Genomic DNA, 26,061 nt, shown 5'->3' with positions numbered 1-26,061 from the left:
ATGAGATGTCAGTTAGAACTGTTGTTATTAGACAAGCCTCCCTGCCTGAGCCTGATATTGTGGCTGTGCTGTCAGTGGAGTTCCCCAGACTTATGGTACTAGAGCAGAGGTAGTCAACCTTTTTATACCTATGCCCACTTTTGTATCTCTGTTAGTAGTAAAATTTTCTAACCGCCCACCGGTTCCACAGTAATGGTGATTTATAAAGTAGGTTTGGTGGGGGTACCGGCTACCAGCTCTGCTTGTCTGTTACAGCTGGGTGGTGTGGGGGGAGATGTGCGAGTATTCTGGGACGAGGCTCTTTTGTTTGCAGTATAGCGCCATTTAGTTTCACTTACGTAACGTGAACTAAACTTGTGCGCGGTCGATACAAATAGTATATTTTCAGAAATTTAAATTGTCACGGGGAATTTTATGAAAACCTAATGAAAATGTTTTTAAATAATGGTATGATTTTTTTTAAAAAAGTCAATTAAATTAAAAAAAAGGAAAGTGCTTCAGTATCGGACAAAACCCCTATCTCCCTCCTTGAAAGCTGGAACGCCCACTAGTGGGCAGTAGGGGCCAGGTTGACTACCACTGTACTAGAGGATTTCAAAATGCCCTCCAGGATAAGTTATATCCTGAATGACTTGGGTCAGGTCCATGGCTGCCATAGTGGTCATAAACTATTGTCTTGCTTCTGACTCCACAACTGTGGAGTCAGAAGCAAGACAATAGTTTATGACCATTATGACAGTTTATGACCACTATGACAGCCATGGACTTGACCCAAGTCATCCAGGATATAACTTATAGTGTTAATATATCTGATCTTGTTTTCCTGGCAGAATGTACTGGATTTGGGGTAGATTTTGATTTCTGCCCTGCCATGCACAGATCACTCATTAGTGAACCTCAGTTTCTTGGCTGCTTCATCCCAATGCAGATCCCTATTTGGATCTTTCTCCCTTCATTTTGGTAAATTTCTAGGTTTTTTAAATATACAACATTAAGTAAAAAAGGTCACTTACATTCTGGTTATTATTTAATATATATTTTAATATAGCAACTATGTTAGGAATTGGATGTATGACAGACCGCAAGAATTATAGAATCAGCATATTGCCACGGGCCTGTGGAGACTGGCAAAGGTTCTTGAGATTATCAGTGCTGCGAAGCCTTATTGGGGTCACACTAAAGGTAGAGGTAAAGGTTTCCCTCACACATACATGCTAGCTAGGTACTCTGTCATGTTTGGTGCTGTACTTTGTGTCCATCTCATTTGGGCTGCTGGGTGTAGTGTATCAGTAAACATTTAGCAGTTTCTTAGTGCAGTATCTTAAGAGGGACAGAGCCAACACCAATAGTGCTAGAGAAATCTGGAATTTGAGTTTCCAGATTGGTGTCTATGGGAATCTGTCATAACTGTGGTCCTTGGGAGATGATGAAAGCATTGGTGGGTCTTGGCAGCTCAATTGTCTCTCTAATGTGAATCATCTGTACGTTAAAAACATAGCCTATTATTTGACCAAGGATTTCTGAGAAGTGGCATGTATCCCTGAATTCAGACCCACTAGATAATTTTTCAATATGGAAAATTTGTAACTACAGAGGGCCCTTGTGGAAGCAGATTATCTAGATTTCATGTAATCACATTAGAGGCCCAGGTAAAGAAACTTTTGACTGCATTTGTGAATGAGCTCTGGTAAACATGGGATGGGATTGGTACATTCATCCTAACTTTCTTACTTATCCAATTTAGGTATACTTCATAGCATGTTGTTCTGTGTTTCTCCTCTTTTTATTGGGAGGTTGAGCAGGACATTACATTTCAACAGTAGATGATATTCAACAATACATTTCTACTTAGGCAACCAAGTAATGTGTTGATGTTCTTTCTTAGTACCTGGAGATCTGATGGTTTAGAAGAATAAGAACAGTTTCAATTCAACTGTAGCAAGATCAAATATGTTTGCATTTCATGGTCCATCAAATAGAGTGAGGAAAGATAGATGGATGGATGGATGGGTGGATGGGTGGATGGGAGCCAGGGAAAGAAGGAAAGAAGGAAAGAAGGGAGGGAGGGAGGGAGGGAGGAAGGAAGGAAGGAAGGAAGGAAGGAAGGAAGGAAGGAAGGAAGGAAGGAAGGAAGGAAGGAAGGAAGGAAGGAAGGAAAACATGAAACACTGAAAAGAAGATAAAGAAAAGTATACAGATAAGTACACTGCAAAAGATAACAAAATACTCAGGTTTTGGGGTGTTTCTTTTTCATTTCTTTTGGTACATCAGCTGTTTCTTATTATTCAGCTCAGGCCTCCACAAAATAATGAAACACTTGGGGAGAAAAATGCATCCTAGTAGTCCAGCACTGGAGGCTAAGATAGAGAAGATTTCTACAGCTACCATATATTTTCCTTTAGTGCTCAGGTAGGTTGGAACAAAGGATAACCAAACACTGCAGAAAACCAACATACTGAATGTGATAAACTTGGCTTCATTAAAAGTATCTGGTAACTTCCTGGCAAAAAAGGCCACTATGAAACTCACTATGGCCAAAAAGCCCAGATAGCTCAGCACAAAATAAAACATAGTCTTAGAACCTTGATTACATTCCAGAACAATTTGATCCTCAATTGAGTGCATATCAATATCTGGGAAAGGAGGAGAGGTTGACAGCCATATAATACATATAACTAATTGAATAAGAGAACAGGAAAGAACAATGGAATTGGCAAGTTTTTTCCCTACCCATTTTCTCAATATAGATCCTGGCTTGGTGGCAAAAAAAGCCAGAACAACTATGATGGTTTTTGCCAGCACACAAGAAACAGCCACTGAGAAGATTATACTAAAAGTGATTTGGCGAAGGAGACACAAGACTTTGCCAGGTTGGTCAATAAAAAGCAAGGCTGATAGAAAGCAGAGCAGGAGTGAGATTAGGAGAACATAAGTGAGGTCCCGGTTGTTGGCTATGACAATGGGAGTGTGATGGTGCTTCAGAAATATTCCAAACACAGAGACTGTAATCAGAGCAAAGGAAACAGCAAAGAACTCTAAACAAAGTCCCAAAGGTTCTTTATAAGAAAGGAAGGTTACAGTTTTCGGTATGCAGAAATCCTGGGTCTTGCTTGGATAGTTTTCATTTGCACATTTATTGCAGTCATTCATATCTGGGGAAAAAAATGAAACATACTTTCTTATTTAAAGCTTGACCAACATTCTGCAATACTATAATTCTAAAATGTTTATTCTTTTATTATGTCAGCTATCTCCATTATAAAGCAATTCTAGGCAGTTTACAGATATAAAGAGACAAATAGAAAAATAATTTAAAAATTCAGGACAGATGACAAAAGGATGAAGTCTTGCTTAAACTTTCAAAATCAAATTATGGTAAGTTGGCCATGACAGGAAAGCACTATTATTATAGGGGCCACTTGACAACTGAACAAACAACATCTTAATGAATTGAAGGAACTCAAATAGCCTACCAAACCAGAAACAAACATTTCATCCTACACTGTATCATACAGGGCTGATTAAAAGGGTGTTTTAAGACACATACCCATCTTGCTTGAAATCTTCCCTTGAGGACATGGAAGGCAATCATAGCAACAAAATTGCTGCCCCTCCCTCATTTTCTTCCTGGAACCTGGAATGCAACTCTGACTGCACAGAGAGACAGGTACTGCCTAATCCAGACACAAAAATCAAGAATATTCATCAGTATAATTGAACCTTAAAATGAAATTCAGCCTCTTGGAAATTCCTCATGAATACGTATTTCCAAAGTTGCAAAAAGAAATGGAGGGAAAGATCCTGTGTATTTCTTGAATCCTTGTAGATTAAATGGAAGGGAAAATAAGGGACGGCTATCTCTTTCAAATATTCCCATTAGAATATACCTCCAGGATTAAGAGAACAATCTGTATTGAATCATATTTAATATATCTCCTTTATTTTAATGATATATATAACCATGTTTTTGAGATTTAAGGAGCAATAATTGTAAGAAGAGTTGTAGAAGAAAATACATGATGTAAATAAAATGAAAACTTATGTACTTATTGTTAGTTGCATTTCATGTTAAAGAAGCATATTAAGTACCAGACTTCTTATTACAAGAAAGTAATTCTGAAATTTTAATAAAATTGAAATTGAAAGGAATCTTATAAAATGCAAGTTAATTTTGTTGTGCTCTCCTGCAACAAATTAATTCAATTAAGTCAGCAGCAGAGAAAAAGGTACAGAAGTGTGTATAGCTTTATTTGTTCAGCCACATACAGTTCTATTTTATAATCTAAGATAGTATTTAACATCAAAACATCATTGACCAACCTTCACTTGGATTGGTACTAGTGAATTATGACTTTGTTCTGAGAGTTGTGCCTTTCCAAACTAGGTAAAGTTGTACCTGATTAAACCAACTATGCCATGTGATAGCATCCTCATTGATGGTGAACACTTTGTCTGGAGGGGCCTGGGGGTCCACCCTTCCAACTTTCACACGCTGAAAGGACTGGTTGGAAGAAACAATCCAGTTGATCACATCAAACCCAGCTACCAACTCACCATCCTGGTTAAAAGTGATGGTTTCCCCTGCACTATTGTTGAAGGAAATAGACCTTAGAAACTGATGAAGCTGGATTGAAAATGAAAGTGCAAAAATAAAAGATAAGTTCAACAAGAGTGGATAGATACAATCATGCACAAAAACTTGCAAAAATATAATTTGATTTTTTTGCCCAGAAATTACAATTATACTGGAAGAATCACATTGAAGGCCAAAGTCAATCCAAACTTCAATATACTTTTTAAAATTCTAGTGGAGATTTCTATCAAATCTCCGGTTCAGGTTAAATCATATTTATATTGTACTTTTAAAAGAAGCATTTCCAACAGCAATCCAGAAGGAGCTGAGCTTCTATGGCTTCTGCAGTGATGCCATCTTAACCTTAGAGTTACGTAGATCAAGGCAGATCAATACTAAGTCAAAGGTTATTAGATTTAGAATGTCAAACAGGATTTGCTGTATTTCTCACAATATAATTGTATATAACTAAATATTAGTATTTAAACCAGCTTCATATTTACTGTATATTATATGACAGTGTTCTAAATTAGGAGAGTTTTATCCCCACGACTTTCTTGGAAGGAAAATATAGCAAAACCCCACTGAATCCTAATACTGCCCCCATGATATGGGTGCTATAGAAGCCACAGCTCATGTTCTTCTGTATCGACAGTTCCATCGTTACATTCACTAGATATTGATTACACCATTAAAATTTCCAGGGTAGTCTGATAGCTTTTATCTGCACTACTTTTAAAATAATGGATGTAAAATTATTTAATTTTGCTGCATTATATATAAACTTCATCCACAAATGATTGCTAATAGTTCTTGCTGTAAAGAGATAGATTGGTATTGTTTATTTGTTTATTGTACTTTTATTGGCCAATGACTGAAATAAAGTTCTGTTCTATCAAATATATATTTCATGTTAAACTATATTTGCCTTGTACATATAGAATAATACACATATCCATTCTAGCTTTTGCATTTTTCACCAGCTTCTTTATTTAGTGCTGTAACTTTACAGCAGTAGAAGAGTTTCAATGCTGAGCACAGAGATAAACTATACAACATTGTAAAATGTAAAATGAATACATATATTTATAATATAATATAAATGACATTGGAAATGTGATTTCCTTCTCAAATCTGCTGGAAGTGTCTATCTCTTTCTAATCTCTGGCACAAAAATAAATGAGTCTTGGGACATGAAATAGAACCATTATACTATTTCAGGTCCAAAATAGATTGCAGTGAGAAAACTCTTTCAAGCTGATTTAACTTAGCTAGAGTTCAGAGTAAAGATCTTTGTAGCTTGGAGAAGAAAAAGAAAAGGAAGGATGCTGAGAATTTGGTAGATGCTTTTACTATATTCTTTAAAACTGAATGTTAAGGAAGGAAGTTATTCTAACTAAATTTATTTCAAAAATTACCTTCCACAAGTCATGAACTTTAACTTTTACTTCATTAGCAGTTCTTTTTCCATTATATGTGAATCCTGCAATTGAAAACATGTGATTTAAAGCATGGGCCACTACATAAACAGCATTGTAGACATTGTAGCTGTGACCAGTCATTTGCATTTCAAAGAAAGTTGCAGGAAGACTCTTCAGGTCCTCTTTCCCTGTGCAAATTTTTCCTTTCACTTGATCTAGATGTTGTTTTTGAAACACACAATCAAAGGCCTGTTGCCAGAAGTCCACTATAAAGCCATCTGTGTTGTGGCTTGTTGGGTTTTGATTTTTAAGAAACAGCTCAAAATCTGGTAGATCATTGGAGTCTACTACAAAAAACAAAGCTCCATTGGAAAATTCTGCATCCCAATCCTTTTGAAAAACAAATGAAGTGAGTTCCACTTGTGCTGTTAGTATCCACACCTTACCTTTTGGATTCTCAGTAACATGTTCTTGTTCAGATAGGTATGGAAACCATCTAAAAATACCCATAGAATAAGAATCTCCATTGACCAATAATACATTGACTTCACTGAGCATTATTTTATCATGCATTCTTGCCCCTTGGGTTATATATCCTACTTCATCGATATCAAAAGAGGGTTTAGAATTCTTTTCTATAAAGGAAATACAAATGCCATTCTGAGAAAACAGAGGAACAATTCTTTGTATAAATCTTTCTCCAACATCATTATCCATAATAATGATGCCTATCCATAACCATCTGAAATGCAGAAGCAAAGAGAGAATTCCTGCATATTGGATGGAGTCTTCAGGCACCATCGCATAGAAAGGCAGACCTGGGGTTTTATCATTCATCACTAGTGGTGAGCCGTATATGAGCTAAAGAGAGATATGGAGGAAAAGGAGAAGAGTCCAATGGCAATATGATAATAGTACACATGTTTACATTTGAAAAAACAACTTAATTTTCATATATTGTACCAATAATAATTTGAAAAATGCAATTATATCAGAAGTTAAGGTGGTAAAAGAAATCAGAACTGTGAGGATTTCTTTCTCTGACTCAACCTAATAATCCATTTCCTTCCTATTCTTAAAATAATAGAAATTGGAAATCAGTGAAACAATGAGGATTTCTAAATATTAAATTTGCAGTTCTTCAGATGATAAAATTATTATCCTAAAATTTTAGCTTTTATCATAAAATTATATTTATAAAATCCAATACGTTCTCCTAAAAGTTAGTAAGTATTATAAAACATATGTTTTAAAGAAGCATTATATTTATTGGGGGGGGGGCAGCGGAATGGCTCAATAATAAATAATAATAAAAATAATGAAAAATAATGAAAAATAGGCAGTGCCCTATCAAATCCTGCTCCTGTCAATAGCGGCATCCCCCAAGATAGCGTTCTAGGACCAACGCTCTTCATATTATACATAATGACCTCTGTGACCATATTATAAGTAATTGTGTTCTCTTCGCTGATGATGTTAAACTATTTAACACTACCAACAATACAGCTACCCTTCAAAAAGACCTTGACTTTGTGTCGGATGGTCAAAAATCTGGTAATTCCAAATCTCAACCAGCAAATGCTCTGTCTTACACATTGGAAAAAAGAATCAGAACACTAAATACAAGCTGGATGGACATTACCTTGTAGATGACCCTCACCCCCTTAAAGACCTTTGAGTTTTCATATCAAATGATCTAAGTGCCAAAGCCCACTGCAATTACATCACAAAAAAGGCTTTAAGAGTTGTAAACTTAATTTTGCGTAGCTTCTTCTCCAGAAACATTACACTACTAACCAGAGCATATAAAACATTTGCTAGACAAATTCTTGAATACAGCTCGACTGTCTGGAACCCACACCTCATTTCGGACATTAATACAATTGAACGTGTCCAGAAATATTTTACAAGAAGAGTTCTCCACTCCTCTGATTACAACAAAATACCTTATACCACCAGACTTGAAATACTGGGTTTAGAAAATTTAGAACTCCGCCACTTTCGACATTACCTGAATTTAACTCATAGAATCATCTGATACAATGTCCTTCCTGTTGAAGACTAATTCAGCTTCAATCACAACAATACACGATCACACAATAGATTTAAGCTTAATGTGAACCGCTCCAATCTTGATTGCAGAAAATATGACTTTAGTAACAGAGTTGTTAATGCCTGGAATGCACTACCTGGCTCTGTGGTCTCTTCCCAAAATCCCCAAAGCTTTAACCAAAAACTATCTACTATTGACCTCACCCCATTCCTAAGAGGTCTGTTAGGGGCATGCATAAGAGCACCAGCATGCCTACCGTTCCTATCCCAATGTTTGAAGATGCTGAGCTTGTCAGCTGGAAAGCTGACAGCTTGGATTCAAGACCCAAGTGCTTTGTGATGAGGTGAATTTCTGTTACTTGCATCCTCTCTACATAGAAGTTCAAATCATGCAAATGGAAGTAGATAAAGAGGTATCACTTCGGTGGGAAGGTAACAGCTTTCCATGTGCCTTGTCATAAAGTCCTGCTGGTTTTGACCATCCCTTTGTATACAAAAATAACAGTGTTCACAAAATTGTGAATTTGTAATTGTAAATTGTCATTTGAAGTTAATTGACATTTCTGCTACAGGACCTAAAACACTCTATCGTTTATAGAAAATGTAGGAACCTCTAATTCTTTATTCCATTCTGCACATCAGATTTCTTTATAACTAATATCTGTATTAACTAAAGTAGGATTTTTTTATTTTAAAAGATTTAATAAGTTATTCTAGAATTTCAGGTATTTTAGAATATGAAAAAGCTGCTGACCATAACAATGTTGTTAACAAATATTATAACTGTTAATATGGCCACTTGATTATATCTGGTAGATGACGTTTCTCTTAATATAGCTAAAAAAATCATCTTTGTTATCTATATATTCAAGATTGATATCTCTTCTACCCAATTTTTCTATATCATCATATTTCTCCCCATTTTTAAGTCTGGTTTTCCCCATACAGTCAATTTTGTATAGAAAAAATGGTTGAATATTTTTACTAGATATTCACTAGTTAATACTTGATAATAGTTAAAGTATGATGATAGTGCTTCAGATTTGGAAAACTAAATCCTCCTTCATTTGTTGGCAAATCCACTTTTTGTAAAGATACTCTCAGAATCAAAGAACCATATTAGAACTTATTTTAAAAAATGCATTTCCTGAAAGTACTTTTCAGATATATAAATTAGAATCCTCTTGGAATATAAATTAATCTAGGAATAATATTCATTTTGAGATCATTAACCTTTTCCATAAATTGTAACACTGAAAATAAAAATGTATGGCTCCTTTTACTCAATGGATGGAGGATCTAATTGCACTTGCCATCTATGATTATTTTTCCTGCATCCTGATACTTCTCACTGAAGTACTGAGATGCAATGAGGAAAGGAGGAAAAGTCTGAAGGAGGCATAATTGGAATTATAGTGTTCTTCGTAGGAAGAGGTCTCAGTATTTCATTTGTTCATCCAGAATCACTCCACAGAGTTGGAAATACTTACTACTAAATTAATACATCGCATCTATCATAATTCTAGATATAATCCATATCTAGAATTTCCTTTTCTAAATTATGCAGCCATGAGATCGAATGGTTAGGGAATCACTGAGAGATGCTGCAGAATTTAATACATCATACAATTAGTGTGTTATTTTTTCCCCTTTTTTTCCAAATGGTCTGGATTTCGGCAGTTCTTTACTGTTAGGTGTCATTTCACTTTCAGACAAATGTTTGGTATCATTTTGAAGTTCTCTAAATTTTAATAAACCTGCAAAATTGTATATCATTTGAGAAAAAGAAACAAATATTACCTGTGGAATTTTGTAGATATCCAAAACAGTTGCTACATAAAGGGAAACATCTGGATCCAGCCCTCCAATGACTGCCATTAGATTATTCTGGGTGCCACATTTAAAATTGGGGACAAAATTCTCCAATGAAGATAGGAGTTGTATCACAGCATGATAACTCCACTTTGCATTGAAATAACTGTCTTCAATGTGGAAGCCCAAAGTAAAATTGGATAAAATCTGATGGTTTTCATTAATTTCCTTTACTGCAAATGTCAAGGCTGTAACTTGCTGGTAATTCTTCGGCACCATACTATAAAGGAAGTTTTATTTTAGTTCAGTGTTTCAAAGAAATTGTGTGTATTTCTATTCTAACCTACTGTAAAAACAAAAATTACTGGACAAATGAAAGGTTTAGTAAACTTTTGGGTGTTTATTAAACATAAAGAAAATATACTCCTAATAATACAAATGCTATAAATTTCTATTAAAAAATTCCATTATTTAAAAAAGAGGTAGGATTAGCAGTTTCACAGTCTAACTTCATGGAAAAAAGTGGAAAAGAAAAACCTTAAATAATATTATAACAAGGTCTATAAATGCCCATCTTTGTCATATACAAAATCCAATGACTACAGTGCTTTTTCCAATGACAAATTTCACCCCATGTGAAGAAATAAGAGATTCAATTTCTCTTTCACCAATCTATTTCTTTTTATTGGTGTTTTGCATTACTCAACACATAGATTAAGTTAGTAGCTGATCAAAAATATTTTGGAATTGAGGAAATAAAAGTAGAATGCCAATTTCATACATAATTTCATCCAACATTGTTAGCGGAGGTTCTATATTAAAGACTTTTTTATCATCAAGTATGAATGCCTGAGATGTAATGAAACCAACAATGATATCTCCTGGTTGATGATACACATGGAGTGGAGAATGTGGCTCCTTGTCCTTGCAGATTTTAGTGTCAGTCACAATCAATATTTGGAAAAGCAATATTTGTAGCAGTGGAACTAGCAATCCATACATATTAAAGTAAAGGACCGAGTATCTTGATTTCTCTGGAAGCAATGTGATTTCCATACCTTGATTTTGTTACAAGAATAAATATCACAATGGATTTTCTGACATGGTTCCTAGAATCTGTAGGGATTTCAAGAAGAAACACTGTCAACCAAGGATGTAATTAAAGGAGAAGGAAGGTATGTTGGGAATCCCTACTGAGGTAAAGTTAAAAATTTGTCTTGCTTTATAGAGTCAACACATCTTTCACTACTTGTATGATAAGAAACAATCCAGACTGTAATTAATTAAACAAACTTTTGCTACTAGAGCTTGCAAATCTTTTGCATTTTTGGCTATCTAGTATTAGTTTCAACAAAACAGTGCAGGTTATTGATATTTCTTGCTCCAGTTTTAAAGCCAGACATCTTCTTCCAATACAGCATAAAATTTAAATAAGGAAAGAAGGTCATACGCCTTTAGCAAAGTGGAGCCAGTCTGTTTCACACCTTTTTGACATACTATGGTTTCCTAACCTGTTTCTAAAGAGGGCAATGAGATATTCTGGGATTTCCAGTTTTCTGAGCACATTATACAGCTTGATATGATTAATGGTTGCCCTCTGCTGGAGAGACTGGTGGATTTTCAATCCTCCCCTTGTTTAGGATGTAAGGTCTATCTCCCACCTGCACCTAAAGCTGCCCTACGACTGCTACTTTCTCTCCCCAAAGCACCTCCTAAGTTTCCTAAGGAAGGAGGAAGGGAGGAGAAGGAGAAAGAGAGGAAAATAAAAAGAAAGAGGAGTGAAGAATAGCGATGAGACATAGGGCTCTTTAGACAACAAACAGCTGCTAAAATAAGAGGAAGCAATAAATGATCTCCTTTTGTTTGCTTCTTTTTTAATTTTGTCTTTATTTTGTTACTCTGCCCTATAAACTTCCATGACCCTCTGACAATGTAGATTGGTTGTAAAGGTTACTTTAACAAAAGACTAATTTTTAGTGATCAACCTACTTCATGTGAAGTATACTGTAAGTGCCTGCCACTTTTTGGTTTCACACATTTTAATATATTTTTATAGTAAAGGTGTGGTCATGTCCCAGTGCAGTCATGTCCAACACTAATGAATGTACTCATCTTCATTTCTTAGCCAAGCAAGCCAGCATTGTCTGAAGATGTTTTAGTGGTCATATAGCCAGCATGACTATACACTGAGTACATTGAACATTGTTAACTTCCCACCAAAGTAGTACCTATTTATCTATTTGCATTTACATGTTTTCAAACTACTAAATTGACAGCAGCTGATGCAAGTAACATGAGCTAACTCTGTCATGCTGTGATAGGGCTCAAACCACCAGAGTATAGACTTTCTCCAGCATTTTTAAGCCTCTGAGCCACTGTACCTCCATTCCTACCTATGAGGACACAAATTACATTTGCCCTAAGTGTAAACTAGTTAGATTACTTGAACAAAAGATGAAAACTATGAAGACAAATATTCTGATATACTGTATGCCCTTCTCCTATACTATTGTGAAAAATGGATATTGACGCTGCACAAATATTCAAAGGGACGATTTGTTTAGTAAACATTGAACAAGGCATCTCTTGAAACTGCTTCATATTGAAGTATGCAAGAACTCCTTTCTTTTCATATCCTTGGAGAAGCCTGCTCTTTGGATTTGTCAATTGGCCAATGGGACAGAAGACGAAGCTCTGAATGACTCAGATGACCGGATTACATCAAAATAAATTGCATTGCCTCTTTGCTTGGACAAAGAATAAAGAAATAAATCACATTTGATCCAGAAAGAATATAAATACATTTTTAAAATGTTGAATAAAACAAATACTAAAGTTTAAGATACTAAAGTTTACAAAAGAGGTTTGCTAAAGTCTTGAAGAAACCTGTAAGATATAAAAAGTAAAAGCTGAAGAGATATCAAATCCTACAACAACATCTGAATAAATCAAAGATCAAGGAAGGGACGCAAAGTTAGTTTGTTTGATCAAGGTTAAAATAAGACATGTTTCTATATAACTCTGAGAATCCTTTATGTACTTTTTGCTGATACCAGGACTAAAATGTTAGTGATTTAGTTTGAATAAAAGAGAAGAAAAGGCTACAAGAAGAAAAGATATTTGTATTTAAATGTTTAGGGGGCAAATTATCACTATGTTTGTTTGTACTTGTTGTGATGAAGATCTATATTTCTTTTTTCCTTATTCTTTTTGTCCTTTGTTGTTCTTTCTACACTTTTATTTTTTCTGACTTTAGTTGGTATTGTATTTGCATTATTTAAAAAAAAACACAATAAAATTATTTTTAAAAAAAATTAGCCAGAATATTTCTGGGAAAAACATCCAAATAAGTTTTATTTCTGGAATAAAAGTATAAAAAAAATAATAAACTGGGGAGAGGAACAGATATAAAACTCAAGCCATTAAGAAAGCTCATTACATATAAACCCATCACATACAGAATACCATATATATATATATATATATATATATATATATCTTGGCGGCCTCCCTCATTGCATCGGCAGATAACCGCCCAGCCGCCCTGTTTCGGGTGACTCGTTCCCTCCTTCACCAGGGGGAGCGGGATGACCCATTGCAGGGACGTGCTGAGGAGTTTAACGGTTATCTATACGATAAAATCGTTCAGCTTCGGGATGGTCTGGACCAAAATTGCGGTGACTCAGGTGAGATGGCTGAGGGTGGTCTTGGTGACATTTTATGGGATGAGTTTGACCCTGTGGCTCCCGAGGACATGGACAGGTTGTTGGGTAGGTTGAATGCCACCACGTGTTTACTGGACCCGTGCCCCTCCTGGTTGGTGCTGGCCACTCAGGAGGTGACACGAGGCTGGCTCCAGGCAATTACAAGTGCTTCTTTGGTGGAGGGAGTCTTCCCGGCCGCCTTGAAAGAGGCGGTGGTGAGACCCCTCCTCAAGAAGCCTTCCCTGGACCCGGCTGTTTTAGGTAATTATCGTCCGGTCTCCAACCTTCGCTTCGCAGCAAAGGTTGTAGAGAGTATGGTGGCATATCAGCTTCCCTTACACCTGGATGAAACTGTCTATCTAGACCCGTTCCAGTCTGGTTTCCGGCCCGGTTACAGCACTGAGACGGCTTTGGTCGTGTTGGTGGATGATCTCTGGAGGGCCAGGGATAGGGGCTGTTCCTCTGCCCTGGTCCTATTAGACCTCTCAGTGGCTTTTGATACCATCGACCATGGTATCCTGCTGCGCCGGTTGGGGGGATTGGGAGTGGGAGGCACCGTTTATCGGTGGTTCTCCTCCTATCTCTCCGATCGGTCGCAGACGGTGTTGACAGGGGGGCAGAAGTCGACTCCGAGGCGCCTCACTTGTGGGGTGCCGCAGGGGTCGATCCTCTCGCCCCTTCTGTTCAACATCTATATGAAGCCGCTGGGTGAGATCATCAGTGGCTTCGGTGTGAGGTACCAGCTGTACGCTGATGACACCCAGCTGTACTTTTCCACACCGGGCTACCCCAACGAAGCTATCGAAGTGCTGTCCCGGTGTTTGGAGGCCGTACGGGTCTGGATGGGGAGAAACAGGCTCAAGCTCAATCCCTCCAAGACAGAGTGGCTGTGGATGCCGGCATCCCGGTACAGTCAGCTGAGTCCACGGCTGACTGTTGGGGGCGAGTCATTGGCCCCGATGGAGAGGGTGCGCAACTTGGGCGTCCTCCTGGATGAACGGCTGTCTTTTGAAGATCATTTGACGGCCGTCTCCAGGAGAGCTTTCTACCAGGTTCGCCTGGTGCGCCAGTTGCGCCCCTTTCTAGACCGGGATGCCCTATGCACGGTCACTCACGCCCTCGTGACGTCTCGCCTGGATTACTGCAATGCTCTCTACATGGGGCTCCCCTTGAAGGGCATCCGGAGGCTGCAGTTAGTTCAGGATGCGGCTGCGCGGGTAATAGTGGGAGCATCACGTTGCTCCCGTATGACACCTATCCTGCGCAGACTGCACTGGCTACCTGTGGCCTTCCGGGTGCGCTTCAAGGTTTTGGTAACCATCTTTAAAGCGCTCCATGGCATAGGGCCGGGTTACTTACGGGACCGCCTACTGCTACCGAATACCTCTCACCGACCCGTGCGCTCTCACAGAGAGGGACTCCTCAGGGTGCCGTCAGCTAGGCAGTGTCGTCTGGGGACGGCCAGGAAAGGCCTTCTCTGTGGGGCTCCCACCTCTGGAACGAACTCCCCAGGACTCCGTCAACTTCCGGACCTCCGAACCTTCCGTCATGAGCTTAAGACACATTTATTCATCTGTGCAGGACTGGACTAGATTTTAAATTCATAGGGGTTTTAACTGGTTTTAATATTTATATTATGTTTTAAGAATCTGGCTTTAGAATAAGTTTTTTAATGGTTATTTTAATTTGTACATAAATGTTTTATTTGCCTGTGAACCGCCCTGAGTCCTTCGGGAGATAGGGCGGTATACAAATACGAATAAATAAATAAATAAAATAATAATAAATTATGATTGAAGGCAATTTTATCTCCAGCACTGTTGTTAAATGAGATGCTTTTCAGAAAGGAATGGAGCTGGATTGAAGGAGGATAAGCAAAATATACAAGAGGCTGTACAAAGTCTTTAATGGCATAAATAGAAAAAAAGTGTGGCTGCTTTGGTGATGAAAGAAGCTTAGTGGAAGAAAAGTATATTTTATGAAGCAGAGATGCCCAAGAAGTAAACTAAATCTAAAGCTGTACATAGACTAGAACATATTTGAATATATTTCAATCTGTTGTTTTTGTTGCTATTAATATGATTGCTATTTTTATTATGATTGTTATAGTTACGATTCATTGAACAGTCAGCCAAATGTTCCAACTGTATTTGCCATTTTTATCCATCTCTTGAGTTCTTTCCAAGGATCTGGGATAGGCAGGTGGTGTTAGAGGTATTGTTGCAGGATATAAACTGTTCTGAGCAAAGCTGCCTTTTACCATTGACTGATGGTGAGGTCGTCAATTTCGATGGTGTTTAACTGGTGCTCCAATTGTTTTTGGGATTGCACCCAAGGTGCCTATTACCATTGGTATTACATTTATTTTCTTTTGCCACAATCATTTTATTTCTATTTGCAGGTCTTTGTATTTTGTTATCTTCAGTTTTTTTCTCTTCTATTTGCTATGTCCAGGTACTTGTTGCTGTTATAATTATGGCCAAATTAATGTTCATAGTATAATTGACTGAACATTGACTTTTATGATTCAGATCCAGACAAAGAGTCAAAAATTATTTCCATAAACTATATGTTGTATTTGTAAAGCATCTGTAAAATTTCCTGCTCTGAATTCAGGAATGTGACTGACCACTGGAATACTTTTCATTGCGGTACAGTGTGGTGAGTTCATCTTCATATGGGGCTTTCCGAGAAACTAGGGTCAACCACACATCAGGGCTGGTCTTGAGTTAAACATGGGCAACAGGAATATGAAGAATAAGGCAGGAGGAGAGTATGGAAAGCATGAGGAAATGAAAGTATGTTAACTAAAACTAATACTAAAGTTTAAGATACTAAAGTTTAAGATACTAAAGTTTAAGATACTAAAGTTTAAGATACTAAAGTTTAAGATACTAAAGTTTAAGATACTAAAGTTTAAGATACTAAAGTTTAAGATACTAAAGTTTAAGATACTAAAGTTTAAGATACTAAAGTTTAAGATACTAAAGTTTAAGATACTAAAGTTTAAGATACTAAAGTTTAAGATACTAAAGTTTAAGATACTAAAGTTTAAGATACTAAAGTTTAAGATACTAAAGTTTAAGATACTAAAGTTTACAAAAGAGGTTTGCTAAAGTCTTGAAGAAACCTGTAAGATATAAAAAGTAAAAGCTGAAGAGATATCAAATCCTACAACAACATCTGAATAAATCAAAGATCAAGGAAGGGACGCAAAGTTAGTTTGTTTGATCAAGGTTAAAATAAGACATGTTTCTATATAACTCTGAGAATCCTTTATGTACTTTTTGCTGATACCAGGACTAAAATGTTAGTGATTTAGTTTGAATAAAAGAGAAGAAAAGGCTACAAGAAGAAAAGATATTTGTATTTAAATGTTTAGGGGGCAAATTATCACTATGTTTGTTTGTACTTGTTGTGATGAAGATCTATATTTCTTTTTTCCTTATTCTTTTTGTCCTTTGTTGTTCTTTCTACACTTTTATTTTTTCTGACTTTAGTTGGTATTGTATTTGCATTATTTAAAAAAAAACACAATAAAATTATTTTTAAAAAAAATTAGCCAGAATATTTCTGGGAAAAACATCCAAATAAGTTTTATTTCTGGAATAAAAGTATTTCCTCCATACTCTTTCAGTCAGAACTTTCAAATTGTGATATTTTGTTGTTTTACCAGTTTTCATCAAACTGTCATTAAACTGTCTCTAGAAATGGCCCAATCAATTCCAATATCTTCTTGAGCCTCTACCCATTGGAATGTTGAAATAATAATAGCACTTAGACTTATATACCTTATAGGCGCACGGAAACCTGGTTGGGCACGGAAGGGTGTGCCTTGTTGAGATGTGCCCGCGGTTTCTGTGCATTCCATCAGCCGAGGGCTCAGGGTAGGGGTGGGGGTGGCGGTTGTGATTAGAGAGAGCCTAGAGCCGAGGGAGACCACTGTACCTCAGATTGCCGGGTGCGAATCCTCTTGTGAGATGGGGTCATAGGTGTCAGATGGGCTTGCTGGTCGCGTACCTGGCTCCTTGCTGCGTGACAGCTGCCCTGCCCGAGCTCCTGGAGGTGCTTGCTGGGGTGGCAGTGGAGACCCCCAGACTTTTAGTCATGGGGGACTTTAACTTGCCATCTTCCGGCTCGTCATCAACAGCAGCTCAGGAGTTCACGGCTTCCATGACGGCCTTGGACCTGACCCAAGTAGTTGATGGCCCTACTCACATTGGGGGTGGCACTCTGGACTTGATCTTTGTCTCTGGTCAGTGGTTGAGAGATCTGGACTTGAAGGAAATAGTCATTGAACCTTTGTCATGGTCAGATCACTCCCTCCTTCGCCTGGACTTTCTGACCGCCATTCAACACCGCAGGGAGACGGAGCCGATACGTTGGTCCCGTCCCAGGTGCCTGATGGACCCGGAGAGGTTCCGGACGGAGCTTGGGCCACTTCCTGAGGGGCTGGCTCACGGCACGGTTGAGGAACTTGTTGCGGCCTGGGAACGGGCCGCGGCGGGGGCCTTAGACCGTGTCGTGCCTTTGCGGCCTCTGACCCGGCACAGGTCCCAACCGGCTCCTTGGTTCTCCGAGGAGCTGAGGGGGATGAAGCGCCGGAGAAGACGCCTAGAGAGTTCCTGGAGGTCTAGCCGCTCGAAGCTGATCAGACACTAGTGAAGTCCTATACTAGGGCTTACCTAGTGGCATTGAGGGAAGCGAGGCGTAGCTACGCCTCCCTCATTGCATCGGCAGATAACCGCCCAGCCGCCCTGTTTCGGGTGACTCGCTCCCTCCTTCATCAGGGGGAGCGGGATGACCCATTGCAGGGACGTGCTGAGGAGTTTAATGGTTATCTATACGATAAAATCATTCAGCTTCGGGATGGTCTGGACCAAAATTGCGGTGACTTAGGTGAGACGTCTGAGGGCGGTCTTGGTGACATTTTATGGGATGAGTTTGACCCTGTGGCTCCCGAGGACATGGACAGGCTGTTGGGTAGGCTGAATGCCACCACGTGTTTACTGGACCCGTGCCCCTCCTGGTTGGTGCTGGCCACTCAGGAGGTGACACGAGGCTGGCTCCAGGCAATTACAAGTGCTTCTTTGGTGGAGGGAGTCTTCCCGGCCGCCTTGAAAGAGGCGGTGGTGAGACCCCTCCTCAAGAAGCCTTCCTGACCCGCTGTTTTAGGTAATTATCGTCCGGTCTCCAACCCGCCGCGCAAAGGTTGTAGAGAGTATGGTGGCATATCAGTTTCCTTACACCTGGATGAAACTGTCTATCTAGACCTGCTTCCAGTCTGGTTTCCGCCCGGTTACAGCACTGAGACGGCTTTGGTCGTGTTGGTGGATGATCTCTGGAGGGCCAGGGATAGGGGTTGTTCCTCTGCCCTGGTCCTATTAGACCTCTCAGCGGCTTTTGATACCATCGACCATGGTATCCTGCTGCGCCGGTTGGGGGGATTGGGAGTGGGAGGCACCGTTTATCGGTGGTTCTCCTCCTATCTCTCCGATCGGTCGCAGACGGTGTTGACAGGGGGGCAGAGGTCGGCTCCGAGGCGCCTCACTTGTGGGGTGCCGCAGGGGTCGATCCTCTCGCCCCTTCTGTTCAACATCTATATGAAGCCGCTGGGTGAGATCATCAGTGGCTTCGGTGTGAGGTACCAGCTGTACGCTGATGACACCCAGCTGTACTTTTCCACACCGGGCCACCCCAACGAAGCTATCGAAGTGCTGTCCCGGTGTTTGGAGGCCGTACGGGTCTGGATGGGGAGAAACAGGCTCAAGCTCAATCCCTCCAAGACAGAGTGGCTGTGGATGCCGGCATCCCGGTACAGTCAGCTGAGTCCACGGCTGACTGTTGGGGGCGAGTCATTGGCCCCGATGGAGAGGGTGCGCAACTTGGGCGTCCTCCTGGATGGACGGCTGTCTTTTGGAGATCATTTGTCGGCCGCCTCCAGGAGAGCTTTCTACCAGGTTCGCCTGGTGCGCCAGTTGCGCCCCTTTCTAGACCGGGATGCCCTATGCACGGTCACTCACGCCCTCGTGACGTCTCGCCTGGATTACTGCAATGCTCTCTACATGGGGCTCCCCTTGAAGGGCATCCTGAGACTGCAGTTAGTTCAGAATGCAGCTGTGCGGGTTATAGAGGGAGCCCCTCGTGGCTCCCGTATGACATCTATCCTGCGCAGACTGCACTGGCTACCTGTGGCCTTCCGGGTGCGCTTCAAGGTTTTGGTAACCATCTTTAAAGCGCTCCATGGCATAGGGCCGGGTTACTTACGGGACCGCCTACTGCTACCGAATACCTCTCACCGACCCGTGCGCTCTCACAGAGAGGGACTCCTCAGGGTGCCGTCAGCTAGGCAGTGTCGTCTGGCGACGCCCAGGGGAAGGGCCTTCTCTGTGGGGGCTCCCACCCTCTGGAACGAACTCCCCCCAGGACTCCGTCAACTTCCGGACCTCCGAACCTTCCGTCGCGAGCTTAAGACACATTTATTCATCTGTGCAGGACTGGACTAGATTTTAAATTCATAGGGGTTTTAACTGGTTTTAATATTTATATTATTTTTTAAGAATCTGGCTTTAGAATAAGTTTTTTAATGGTTATTTTAATTTGTACATAAATGTTTTATTTGCCTGTGAACCGCCCTGAGTCCTTCGGGAGATAGGGCGGTATACAAATACGAATAAATAAATAAATAAAATAATAATAAATTATGATTGAAGGCAATTTTATCTCCAGCACTGTTGTTAAATGAGATGCTTTTCAGAAAGGAATGGAGCTGGATTGAAGGAGGATAAGCAAAATATACAAGAGGCTGTACAAAGTCTTTAATGGCATAAATAGAAAAAAAGTGTGGCTGCTTTGGTGATGAAAGAAGCTTAGTGGAAGAAAAGTATATTTTATGAAGCAGAGATGCCCAAGAAGTAAACTAAATCTAAAGCTGTACATAGACTAGAACATATTTGAATATATTTCAATCTGTTGTTTTTGTTGCTATTAATATGATTGCTATTTTTATTATGATTGTTATAGTTACGATTCATTGAACAGTCAGCCAAATGTTCCAACTGTATTTGCCATTTTTATCCATCTCTTGAGTTCTTTCCAAGGATCTGGGATAGGCAGGTGGTGTTAGAGGTATTGTTGCAGGATATAAACTGTTCTGAGCAAAGCTGCCTTTTACCATTGACTGATGGTGAGGTCGTCAATTTCGATGGTGTTTAACTGGTGCTCCAATTGTTTTTGGGATTGCACCCAAGGTGCCTATTACCATTGGTATTACATTTATTTTCTTTTGCCACAATCATTTTATTTCTATTTGCAGGTCTTTGTATTTTGTTATCTTCAGTTTTTTTCTCTTCTATTTTGCTATGTCCAGGTACTTGTTGCTGTTATAATTATGGCCAAATTAATGTTCATAGTATAATTGACTGAACATTGACTTTTATGATTCAGATCCAGACAAAGAGTCAAAAATTATTTCCATAAACTATATGTTGTATTTGTAAAGCATCTGTAAAATTTCCTGCTCTGAATTCAGGAATGTGACTGACCACTGGAATACTTTTCATTGCGGTACAGTGTGGTGAGTTCATCTTCATATGGGGCTTTCCGAGAAACTAGTGTCAACCACACATCAGGGCTGGTCTTGAGTTAAACATGGGCAACAGGAATATGAAGAATAAGGCAGGAGGAGAGTATGGAAAGCATGAGGAAATGAAAGTATGTTAACTAAAACTAATACGGGGAAGAAAGTATGGTGTGTTCCTTTATACACAAAGCTTTCTAAGAGCCAAGTAAAAGATGTGAAAGAAAATTGAGTCATCCAAAATCAGAGAAGGTAACAAAGTCTTTAATCTGCTGAGGAATGAGCCTGATTCATGGTCAGGAACAAGCCACAGTGGACAGATACAAAAGAGATACAGTGCTAGACAAAGTTGCTTTCAGCAAATTTGAAGCAGGAATTTTGGATTTTAAATTTTCTTCCAGCTGAATGGGTGTACATAGTACCAGATCTTTTTAGTAAGTTGGCACCAGTAATAAAACAGAAACAGAATGTTCATAAAGCATTCATTTTTGTTGAATACTAAGAGCTATGTGTTATAGGCAGGGTATTTATATTCTAGCTACCATGTATGCTACTTAAAGAGCATTATATGTTGGTGGACCATGTCTTGGTAATATCATGTCCAGGAAAATTGAGCACTTGCCAGTATCTCTGGTTAGGTTTTTAGGCCATCGTGGTGTCAATATAGTACACTTATTTTTATTTGGAAAAACATATTTGATGAATTCCTTTGGTATCACACGTAGACAATCAGTATGGTAATAAAGTATTTCCTCCATACTCTTTCAGTCAGAACTTTCAAATTGTGATATTTTGTTGTTTTTACCAGTTTTCATCAAACTGTCATTAAACTGTCTCTAGAAATGGCCCAATCAATTCCAATATCTTCTTGAGCCTCTACCCATTGGAATGTTGAAATAATAATAGCACTTAGACTTATATACCACTTCACAGTGCTTTACAGCCTTCTCTAAGCGGTTTACAGAGTTAGCATATTGCCCCCAACAATCTGGATCCTCATTTTACCCATCTCGAAAGATGGAAGGCTGAGTCAACCTTGAGCCAGTGAGATTCAATCTGCTGAACTGCAGCTAGCAGTCAGCTGAAGTAGCCTGCAGTATTGCACACTAACCACTGCGCCACCTTGGCTCTTCTACTAATTCTACTAATGTCTTCATTTTACAAAAATATTGTTCTTTTGAATTTTGTACTGTAGTTCAAAGAATGGCTTACAAAAATAATATAAAAGAAAATAACATATTTAAGGAAAAACATTTTGTTTAACAGCAATGCTGCACAATGTTATTAAAATAAGCACACAAATCTAATATCTTATTGGAATTTGCTTAAAAATACATTTATATATTAGAACTTCCCAATTTAAAATACATATATTGAGAAAAATAATTTCCCCCCCTTTCTTTTATAGTTGTTCATTATTTCATAACCCTATCAAAATACAGAATAAAACATAAAACATTTCACCATAAAACCATATGTAACAGTGGAATATACGAATCATACTAAATGAAAATCCAATTAGAAATACAATATAGTATATCTGAGTGATCACTATATGAGAAAAATTGTCATTAAAAAGATGAATACATTTCATGCTGCTTGTTTTAAAATAATTTTATAAAATGAATATGTTTATTAGTCAAAATGAATTCATTATTGGAAAAACTGAGAAAGAAAAAAATGAATATATTTTTGAATTCCTACAGATGTGTCTTACCATGATTTGATATTTTAATTTAACTATTTTTGGAAAAAATATATTATTGGCAGAGAGAGAAAAAGAGGTCAAAAACATTGGCTTGCTTTTTTTGTTTGTTTTTTAAAGGCACAATTATGTTCAGATTAAGTGTTATTTATACAATGAAAAATAAATCAGTTGGCAGTTACCTGCCAAAATTGTCTATGCTGTCCTTTTCTGTCTCCTCTGACCACGGTTGCTTTGTCTTTGAATCTGAATAATGACAGTCTTGCAGAGCATAAGCTACTGCATAGATGGTATTGTAGATGCTATAGCTATGGCCAGTCATGCTCATTTCAAAGAATGAGTCAGGAAGGCTCTCCAGCTTCTCCTTCCCTGAACAAGTATTCCTCATGTTATTGCTTCCAGCTGCATCTGGGAGCCTACAATTGAAGGCAACTTCCCAGAAGGTCTTTATAAAATCATCTTCAGGTACATGAAAAGGATTTTGTCTCTCAAGAAATTGGGAAAATCCTGGTATGTAACTGATATGAATTGTGAAAGCTAGGGAACCATCGAGCAATTCTTCATTCCAGTCCTTTTGGTAGATGAATGCAGTTTGTTCCACCTGAGCTGTTCTTATCCACACTTTACCTTGTAGTGTATGATCCGCCAATAAAATTGCAATCCATCTAAAATATGCCATAGAATAAGATTCTCCATAGGTCACAATGACGTTTGCCTTTGTCTGTGTTAGTTTATGACGTATTTTTTCTCCCTCTTTTATCATTTTATAAAATGCAATAGCATATCTTAGTGTAGGGATTCTTTCAATGAGGGCAAAACAAACACCACTCTGTGAAAACAATTGAACAATGGTTTGTAGAAATCTTTCTCCATTGTCATTATCCATCATAATGATCCCAACCCATGTCCATCTGAAATGCAGGAGCAGAGCAAGAATTCCCTCATACTGAAGATCGTCCTGAGGAATCATTTGATAGGAAAAAATGCTTTCAACTTCCTTATTTCTCACAGAAGCAGGACTATAGATTAACTGAATATTTATATAAAAAGGAAAAGATTGAAAGAATACTATTATATTTTGCTTTCAAATATTTGAAAAACTTTACTCTCAGCACCTACTTTAAGTAATTTTGCATAATTATTCTTGTACTTTGATTGAGACTGGAAAATAAAAAAAAACACTGCAAGTTTTAGGTGGAAGGTTGCGATACAAATGAATGTTTAAGTAGATGTGCTTTAATTTTAGGAATCTGAACTTTGTTGCTTTCCTTTATTTCCTCTTTATTCTATTCATCCTGATTTACTCCTATATGCATCTGTTTCTTCTGAAATTTAAATTTCTACCATCAGACACCATCAGACAAGGGTACCTTTTTTCCCTTCTCAATTTCTGAGTAATTTAATTAAAATATTTTTTAAAAAAACAAAAACTTCATGTACTTTATTATTTAAACTGAGGAATTACTAATCAGCCACAAATGTCAATAAATTTTCAGGATCATTGTTGCAAGGAATATTTGAAAAGATAAAACACTATATACGACATATGAATTATCTCGTTCAAAGAATAGGTATACATAATTTTGCAAGTAAATTAGAGAAAATTTAAACATTGACAATGGTCATGAAAGTTAGCCATAGGATCAGACCTTTGCTTATGACAAAAATAAAACCACTGGTTTCTAATACCATTATTTAATTTGGTTCTAATTTTAAGTGCTTTCAAATTTCAGTATCCATTCCATAAAATAGAATCTATATATGCAAACACTCATACTAAAGACATTAACATACTGAACATATACATAGATTATTAATGAAACCATATAGACTTTACCTGTGGAATTTGTAGGTATTTACAAGAGTTGCAATGTGAAGGGAAGTTTGGGCATCAAGACCACCAATGACTGCTATAACATTATTCTGAGCATCACATGAATAGTTGGGGACAAATTTCTCAAAAGAAGATATAAGAAGCAATGTGGCATGATAAGTCCACTGTGCATTGAAATAACTGTCATAAATGCGGAAACCCAGGGTGAGGTTAGTCAAGATCAGAGGGGTTTCATTGATTTCCTTTACTGCAAATGTCAGGGCCAGGATATGCTGATAATTCTTAAGCAATAAACTAGAAGAAGAGTTACAACTCATACCAAAAGAAGAATTTACCTTTAAAAAATAACTGTCACTATCACTGATCTACATTATATTCATTAAAAGTTATTAGTATTTAATCTGTTTTTTATGGAAATCATTAGCATAAGATAGCTTAACCATAAAAAAAAATCAGCCACATTAATGTTGATCTTAGTATTTTATATAAAATAAATATTTCTGAAATATTTGCAAAATAATTATTATTTTAGCAATGGAAGACAAGGCATTTTTCTACACATACCCCCAATCTTATATCCTATACATATGTCCTTTATAATATTTTAATTCTACTAACTATATATTAATATAAAGCAAAAAAACATTTCCATTTTAATAGTTTGATAACAGAATAAATTGAGAATAACAAAAAATTCAATTTATTTAATATTATAAATGGGAACCCCATGAAACAAGCTGTGATATGCCAATGCAGTAATTTACATTGGGAAAAAATCACATCTGGCAAAATTTGTCACTATATTCTAAACATCTGGCTCTGCCTTATGAAGTTGGCTGCATGACTGACTGATTGCCTACCTACTTACCTGATCTTCCTTTATTACATTAAAATTAATCCTTACTTGAAATCATCAACTGATGCTGGCAGAGGATATTCTATGAACTCTATTTCATTATTAAATAAAATAAAATTCTGAGATACAATGACACCAATTATGTAGTCTTCTTCCTGATGATACTTGTGGCTTGGGTTGTGTGGTTGTTGGATTCTGTATCCTACAATATAAGGCTCAAATATTTTACAAGGAAACATCACTAGTAGCAAGAGGTATAATACCATCATCCTAAGTGAATCTGTTTCTCATTATTTTTCTACTTATAATACCTTCATAACATTCCCAAGTCCAAAATTATGGTGGGTTGATTTGAATTTATCTGTTAAATTTAGCAAGTGTAAATGTTAAACCATCAGCCAGATCCTTGCCTATTCTTCACTTCTGACAATTAGTAGACAATGCACCCTCCATAACCCATGTTGTTATGGTAAAGGTGACTGGATTCCATAGAGGATAACTAGAAAAACATTAATTATAGCAGGT

The 26,061-nt window shown here is 37.9% G+C and overlaps 1 protein-coding gene across 1 annotated transcript; it reads right to left on the bottom strand.

Moving 5' to 3' along the window:
- Window positions 1-2,250: 2,250 nt before the first annotated feature.
- On the bottom strand, window positions 2,251-25,802 carry LOC131198108 (vomeronasal type-2 receptor 26-like). Its single transcript, XM_058182616.1, has 8 exons — window positions 25,585-25,802; window positions 24,684-24,974; window positions 23,029-23,757; window positions 9,847-10,138; window positions 5,992-6,855; window positions 4,397-4,624; window positions 3,548-3,674; window positions 2,251-3,152 (listed from the first exon to the last, which is right to left on the bottom strand). The coding sequence occupies exons 1-8, from the start codon at window positions 25,800-25,802 to the stop codon at window positions 2,251-2,253; spliced, it is 3,651 nt and encodes a 1,216-aa protein (XP_058038599.1).
- Window positions 25,803-26,061: the final 259 nt, after the last annotated feature.

The sequence above is a fragment of the Ahaetulla prasina genome, chromosome 4, assembly GCF_028640845.1.
Source record: "Ahaetulla prasina isolate Xishuangbanna chromosome 4, ASM2864084v1, whole genome shotgun sequence".
Lineage (NCBI taxonomy): Eukaryota > Metazoa > Chordata > Lepidosauria > Squamata > Colubridae > Ahaetulla > Ahaetulla prasina.
Note: the sequence above shows the minus strand (reverse complement) of the source record. Positions and strands in the feature narration are given on the sequence as shown.

What these genes read in the sequence shown, in the direction of transcription:
- LOC131198108 (XM_058182616.1), bottom strand. Translation starts at nt 25,802, where the DNA reads ATGGTATTATACCTCTTGCTACTAGTGATGTTTCCTTGTAAAATATTT. An exon ending in AGCATAGACAATTTTGGCAG is followed by an intron (nt 10,139 to 23,028) that starts GTAACTGCCAAC and finishes CTTCCTTTATAG; the next exon opens with TATGGTGCCGAAGAATTACC. An exon ending in GAAGATTTCAAGCAAGATGG is followed by an intron (nt 3,153 to 3,547) that starts GTATGTGTCTTA and finishes TTTTTTCCCCAG; the next exon opens with ATATGAATGACTGCAATAAA.